At 48.1% G+C, this 7,201-nt stretch overlaps 1 protein-coding gene across 1 annotated transcript; it reads left to right on the forward strand.

Moving 5' to 3' along the window:
• The first annotated feature begins 1,690 nt into the window (after positions 1-1,690).
• LOC114457834 (uncharacterized) lies at positions 1,691-6,044 on the forward strand. Its single transcript, XM_028439947.1, has 2 exons — positions 1,691-2,948; positions 4,599-6,044. Exons 1-2 carry the CDS (start codon positions 1,754-1,756, stop codon positions 5,744-5,746), a joined length of 2,343 nt encoding a protein of 780 aa, XP_028295748.1. The 5' UTR covers positions 1,691-1,753; the 3' UTR covers positions 5,747-6,044.
• The last annotated feature ends 1,157 nt before the right edge of the window (positions 6,045-7,201 follow it).

A 7,201-nucleotide genomic window follows, 5' to 3' on the forward strand; every position in this document is an offset into this window, starting at 1 on the left:
ATAACTCTATCTTTACAAAATACAGTAGAAAAATTTAATAATTAAATAACAATAAAAACAAAAATCTAATTTTGTAATGCTTAGATTATTATTCTTTTTAAAATCTCAAACAACTGCATTCTATACCTTCACTTCCTCAAATATAAAGATAGTTTTAAAAAATAGTAGAAAAAAAATTCAATATTTAATTCAATAAAAAATATTTTTGTATTTTTTTTTTAATTGAAATGAAAACATCATCACAAAATATCAAACAACTGTATTCCATAGTTTCACTTCCTCAAATATAAATCTTTTTTTTTATTATTATTTTTTAAACTGTATAAAAAATATCTCAGCTGGTGCATCTCGTTACTATAGTGCTATTTCCTCAAATATAAATTTGGTTTTAAAAAACTGAGTAAAAAAAAATTTGTTTATGAAATAATAATAATAGAAATAAAAATCTAATTTTTATAATTATTTTTCAAATCTCAAACAATTGTATTCTATACTTTCACTTCCTCAAATATAAATAGTTTTAAAAAATACTGTAGAAAAATGTAATAATTCAGTATTTAATTCAATAAAATAAAAATATTTTTGTAATTTTTTCAAAAGTAATATTCTTTTTCAAATTAAAACACCATCAAACAATCGCAAACAACTGTATACCATAATTTCACTTCCTCAAATATAAATCTATTTTTTTTAAAACAGTATAAAAACTATAGTGCTACTTGCAACACTTTACCACAAACATGATCAAAAAGTAATACAAAAAAAAAATTGAGAAATTAAAACGGGGTCAGACCCAAAAAAGGTTGGAAACCACTACTGTACACAGTGGGAAATGTCATTCAGTTCATGGAGTCTAACATGTTTGAATATTCACTGAACAGCCATTAAATTATGACCACAGGGTTCCATGATCCATGTTCTGCAGTGAGCTGTCCTGAGGTAAAGGAAAAGCATATGTATGGAGCTGCAGAATTACAGCATGTACATTATATTACATTCATTATATTATGACTGTAAAAAGTGGGAAGATTCTACTTAAAATGTACACAACTTAGGGCTGGGCGATATAGACAAAAAGTCATCTCGATATTTGTTCTCAAAATGGCAACATACAATATTCAATTCAACTATATTTATATAGCGCAACAATTACAACAATAGTCATCTCGAAGTGCTAGCAAAATATATAATTCTTAAGAAAAAAACAACAAATCCACATGAACATGCATCAGCTACGGTGGGGAGGAAATAAATATAAATCTTTTTAATTCTAAAAAGTCTTACCAGAAAGATAATTCTGGGTTAAATTTACGAATGTATGTATGTGTGTAGCAGCAGCTCACTGTGACTGTTAGCTATGAGTTTTCTCAGGTGTTGAGAAGACTGCATTAAATTAAAAAAAACTAAATAAATCTGAATTTGTATCCTGTCATTATGTGTAATTCTGCCTCGCTCAATGTCCTTATGCCTTTGATTCTTTTCTTATTTTCTGTTCTTCTCAACCCTGCTTTTAAAGAGATTTTTATTTTCACTCGTGTATCCATGACTCAACAAATCCAATACATATTGTTAAACTTCCAGTGTGTTACATACCACTGTGACCTGCATATTTGTAGGTGTGTGCGTCGACAGTGTGACGTAAGCGGGAGTCCGGTCTCCCGGGGAATTGTGGGTAATGTTAACAAAAATAAAGCTGCTCTCAAAAGCACACAGTCGCCGTCCTCCTGATTGAAACACAATATTGGCGACAAGGATGGAGTTTTTTCCCGTCTCACCTGTCTCTCCGTTCCTCGCTTTGCCGGGCGAGCCGCCGATCCCGTGGCCCCGCTGGTTTGAGTCCTTTGAGACGTTCATCGCCGCCGCCGGTATCGTTGATGCTAGCGATGCTAGGCTAAAGGCTCTGCTCATCCACAGCCTGGGAAACGAGGGACAACGTATTTTCCGCACGCTCGGCCCCGCGGATAAGTATCGGGACTGTGTTGCCTTACTGACCGGACATTTCGCTGCTCCACAGAGCGTCATCGTCCGGCGAATCATCTTCAGACAGCGCCGACAGAGGCCCGGTGAGTCCGTCCATCAGTACGTCACGGACCTCCGATGCTTGGCTAGCGTTTGCAAATTTGAACACCTAGAGGACGAGTTTATTCGGGATCAGTTAGCCGAACACGCAGCTGATCACAAACTGCGTGAGAGACTGCTTTTGTCCCCGGACGACACAACTCTGTCTAAGGCAGTGGAAATGGCGTTTCAGCTTGAGTCGGCTGCTCTGCTAGCATCGCGGCTAACGGCTACAGGTCCACCTCCTTCTCTCTCCACTCCGCTAGCTCAGACTGTGACACCGGCAGACCAGGCTCCCGGCCCCGCTTTTCCTCACACCGAGCTCGAGGTTAACGTCGCGGGACGTCAGGGTGCCTCAGCACGCCGGCCATGCGGGAACTGTGGCTCGTATTCCCACGCCACAAGGGCACCGGTTTGCCCAGCTACGGGACAGAGATGTCAACGCTGCGGTAGGCTCAATCACTTTGCTAAGGTGTGCCGCTCAGCACCCGCTCCCACAAGAACCCAGCGCCACTCATCCCGCCCATCAAGCCCGACCACCATTCACTCGGTGGGTGCCAACAACAGACCTTTCACCTGGTGCACGGTGGAGCTGGATAACGTGTGTTTACCGCTGCTACTGGACACGGCTGCCTCCAGGTCTCTTCTCAGTGAGTCCACGGTTCGGCGACTCTTTCCCAGACACACTATCAAAGCAGGAGCAGAGGAGCTGTACGGCTATGGACACACTAAAATTAACATGTTGGGCACTGCTACCTTTTCTGTTCGTTATGGATCTAGGACCCTCCCAGCATTTACGTTCCAGGTGTCTCGGCATGGTGCCAACCTCCTCGGTTTTGACCTGTTCTGCGCCCTGGGTTTCGCCATCACTGACAATCTGGGTGCTGCTATCCTGACCGTGACCACGCCATGGCAGCTGCGCTGGCCGTCGCTTTTCACTGGGCTGGGCTGCCTCACCGCCTTCAACCACCAACCGCTCATAGACCCAGCTGTGAAGACTGTCATCCAACCTCTGCGCAGGCTGCCCCTCACTTTGCGTGATGATGTCACTGGCGAGCTACAGACACTGCTGGATGCTGGCATCATCGAACGAGTCGATGCATCGCCCTGGATCTCCAACCTGGTGGTGGCAAAGAAAAAGACAGGCGGCCTCCGCCCCTGTGTCGACCTCAGACAGGTAAACAAAGCGGTGGTCCCGGACAGATACCCACTGCCCACAGTGGAGGAGCTCTCTGCACAGTTTCATGGCTCAACAGTCTTCTCGAAGCTTGACCTTCGCCAGGGCTACCTGCAGGTTCCCCTACACCCTGGCAGCCGCAACCTCACCGCCTTTGTGACCCACATGGGGGTCTTTCGCTACACGCGGATGCCCTTTGGACTCAGCTCCGCTCCCAGCTGCTTCCAGAAAATCATGGCCACCATCTTCGCAGGTATTCCTGGGGTGGTTGTGTACCTGGACGATATTGTGGTGCACGGAGCAACATCCGCCCTGCATGACGACCGCCTTTCCAGGGTGCTGGATGTGCTCGCCGGTCACAACCTCACACGGAATGGGGAGAAGTGCATCTTCGCCGCTCAGGCTATTGAGTTTGTGGGGTTCCGCTTGACCGCTGAGGGGCTAAGTCCGCTGCACTCAAATGTCGATGCTATCCTGCGTCTGCCTGAACCCTCCTGCCCGGCGCAACTATCATCGTTTCTGGGGATGACTGCGTTTTACTTACGTTTCCTTCCCCTCTACTCAGACACTACTGCGCCGCTGCGTGCTCTCCTGAAGCAGGATGCACCCTGGATCTGGTCTCCTGCGTGCTCAGCTGCAGTCCGCCGGCTTAAGTCACAACTGACCTCTTCACCTGTTCTGGCCCACTTTGACCTCGACAGCCCGACGTTCGTGACCTGCGATGCATCCAACACTGCGGTAGGTGCGGTCCTGTCTCAATCTCACCAAGGGACTGAGCGTCCAGTGGCGTTCGCTTCTAGAGCGCTTACTCCAACGGAACAGAAGTACTCTGTGGGAGAAAGGGAGGCGCTAGCCTGCGTCTGGGCATGTGAGCGGTGGCACATGTACCTCTACGGTCGACATTTCACACTACGGACCGACCACCAGGCCCTCACGGCCCTCCTAGTCACAACAGGTTCAGGCCACAAACCGCTGCGGCTTTACCGGTGGTCTGAGAGGCTGCAGGCATACAACTTCTCCACACAGTTTACCCCAGGCAGGGAGAATGTGGTAGCAGATCTCCTCTCCAGAGCCACACCTGCCTCTGCACCAGACACCAGCCAGGATTCCTCAGAACCGGAACTGATCCACTTGCTTCACACGCCCCTCGAGGCAGCTGTTTCACTGAAAGACCTTCAGTCGGCCTCTGCACAGGACCCTGTTCTCACCCAGCTCTGCACTTTCATTCGTAACGGCTGGCCTGCCAGGGTTCCTGAGGAACTAGCGCCCTTTCACCGGGTCAGAGGGGACCTCTCCTGCTGGAATGACGTCTGCGTGGCGAGAGGGCTATGCACAGTGGTCCCGAGCACTTTGAGAGAACGGGTCCTGGCCATGGTCCACGACGGCCATCTGGGCGTCGTGAGGGTCAAACAACGCTGCAGGGGCCTGGTCTGGTGGCCGGGCATTGACCGCGACATCGAGGACCTGGTCAGAAACTGTACAGCCTGCCTCACCAGTGGTAAGACCGGCTCTCCCCCGCCCCCACCCTTGCAGCCCGTGCCGTGGCCTCGGGCTCCCTGGACCCACATACAGGTGGACATTTGTGGTGAACTTCATGGCACCCCTCAGCATCAGCGCTTCCTCCTGGTAGCTTACGATCTCCACTCCAAATGGCCGGAGGTGCTGCCTGCCGGGTCTGTCACCACTACAGTGGTCATCGGTTTCCTCTCCTCTTTGTTCGCTCGCTGGGGTGTCCCTGACGCCATCACCACTGATAACGGGCCTCAGTTTGTTTCGGCTGACTTTGTGGCTTTTACAGAGGGGAGGGGGATAAAGCACATTAAGACTGCCTTTTACCACCCGCAGGCCAACGGAGGCGTGGAGAGGTTTAATCAGACCCTTAAGAACGGGCTCAGAGCACACATGGCAGATGGCCTGTCGTTCTCAACATCACTGCAGAGCACCCTACTGCACTACAGAGCAACACCCCACACTACCACTGGCAACTCTCCAGCCCTACTGATGCTAGGGCGTGAATTACAACTTCCGTTGGACCGACTGCGCCCTCCGGTGAGAGTTACTTCAACAGCAACACCCTCCCCAGGCGACAGAGTGGATCAGCAGCAACGTACAATGAAGCGGTGGTTTGACAGGAGACACCGTGTGAAACCGCCTACACTCACAGTATCAGACTGGGTCCGAGTCCGGCGACCCACTCGATCGCACAAGCTGCTCTCTTTCTGGTCTGCACCAACACAGATCACAGCACAACTGGGGCCAGCCACCTTCCGCGTTACCGATGGTTCACGCTGGCATGTCAGCCGCCTCCGGCGGGTGAAGCAACCGTCTGTGGCGGATCAGCAAGCCGCAGCTCATCCACGCTGCACCAGTGGGGTCTGGGACCTTCCAGATGTACTGGCGGAGACCCAGGCTGTACCAGATGTGCGGGCTGAACCCCTGCGGGTTGGACCCCGTCCGGTCCGAGCTCGCCAGAGGCCCTTGTACCTCGATGACTATTTTACTGACTTTTAATGCACCAGCATAGTGTATAGCCTGTGAGGTGGCAGAATAATCCACCGGGCTATGCGGGTAAACCGGCAGTCTACCCGGTTTATCTAGCCAGGTTGGCCGTTTGGCCTTGATGTTAGTTTGTGCACTAAAGGGGGGGGGTCTTAGCTCATGACCATTGTTCAGATGTTTTAAGGGGGGGGGTAAATGTTACATACCACTGTGACCTGCATATTTGTAGGTGTGTGCGTCGACAGTGTGACGTAAGCGGGAGTCCGGTCTCCCGGGGAATTGTGGGTAATGTTAACAAAAATAAAGCTGCTCTCAAAAGCACACAGTCGCCGTCCTCCTGATTGAAACACAATACAGTGCCTAGTGATGACTTCTTGCTGCACATTTAATAATGGTTGCATGTACCAAAACCACAGAAAATGACAGAAGAATAAAGAATATGATAATAGAAATGCACAAAGGGTGTCATTCCATGTCATTTTAAAACTGGCCCACACATGCTGTTTCATAGACACCATGAAGAAGAGAAGAAGAGCAAAAAATACGGACTCAAACCATACCTTCAACCATTTCTGACGAGAACAACAGGTCTTTGCAGCAGACAGATTCAACGTGGGTCGGCATTAATGAGCACTGGATCCTGGTTGTCTGTATTTACATGCACGAAGCTTTTCTTCATGGTGTCTATGAAACTGCAGTGATGGAGCTGTCACCCCCTGTGGTCACAGATTTTTTTGGCTCACGGATTTTGTTTATCAATATTCGGTAAACAAAAGAGGTTTACATTGACTTTTTTAACTTTTACTGATTTTTAGAGCAACCCAAAGCAGCACAAGTTGTCATTTTGACTGAAAAAGCTGCTAAATGATCCTGAATGCTTCGCCTCCCATAGAGAGTTTTCATCAACCCGGAAGTCACCATTTTGGAGTTAAGCAGCCAGTTTACAAACAGCACACAAACGAGCAAAACCCAAATTTTGAGAGAAAATGGTGAACAGCGTGTTAGTACAGCGTGTTTTTGGCTGTACTAATCAGCCAGACCGTGAAAAACGTGGAGTTTTATAGACTGCCAAAAGTTATAACAGATCAGGGAAGAACAATGTCTGCATTTTATAGTCAGTAGTTCTACATCAGGAGAGCAGTGACAGGTGACTAGCTCACCGTTGTTCCACCAGTTGTTATCTGTGTATAAGCAAACACAGCCGCCCTCGTCTCCCGTCTTGCATTTAAATCCAGCTACAGGTAGCCCAGTTTTTCCTCCATGGAGTGGACATTAGAACACAGGATGGAAGGAAGCAGCATTCTTTGCAGGCATCACTACGTCAATCACAGGGTTATGAAAAAGTGGATAGGAAAGGAGATAGGAGCAGTGACGCGCAGTCAGGGTAGGCAAGGTGCCTACCTAAGGGTGAATTGATATTTTGATTATTTGTTTTAATTATAAATTATTTAATTTTCAATTTACAAT

This window comes from Gouania willdenowi, chromosome 3 (genome assembly GCF_900634775.1).
Source record: "Gouania willdenowi chromosome 3, fGouWil2.1, whole genome shotgun sequence".
Taxonomy (NCBI): Eukaryota; Metazoa; Chordata; class Actinopteri; order Blenniiformes; family Gobiesocidae; genus Gouania; species Gouania willdenowi.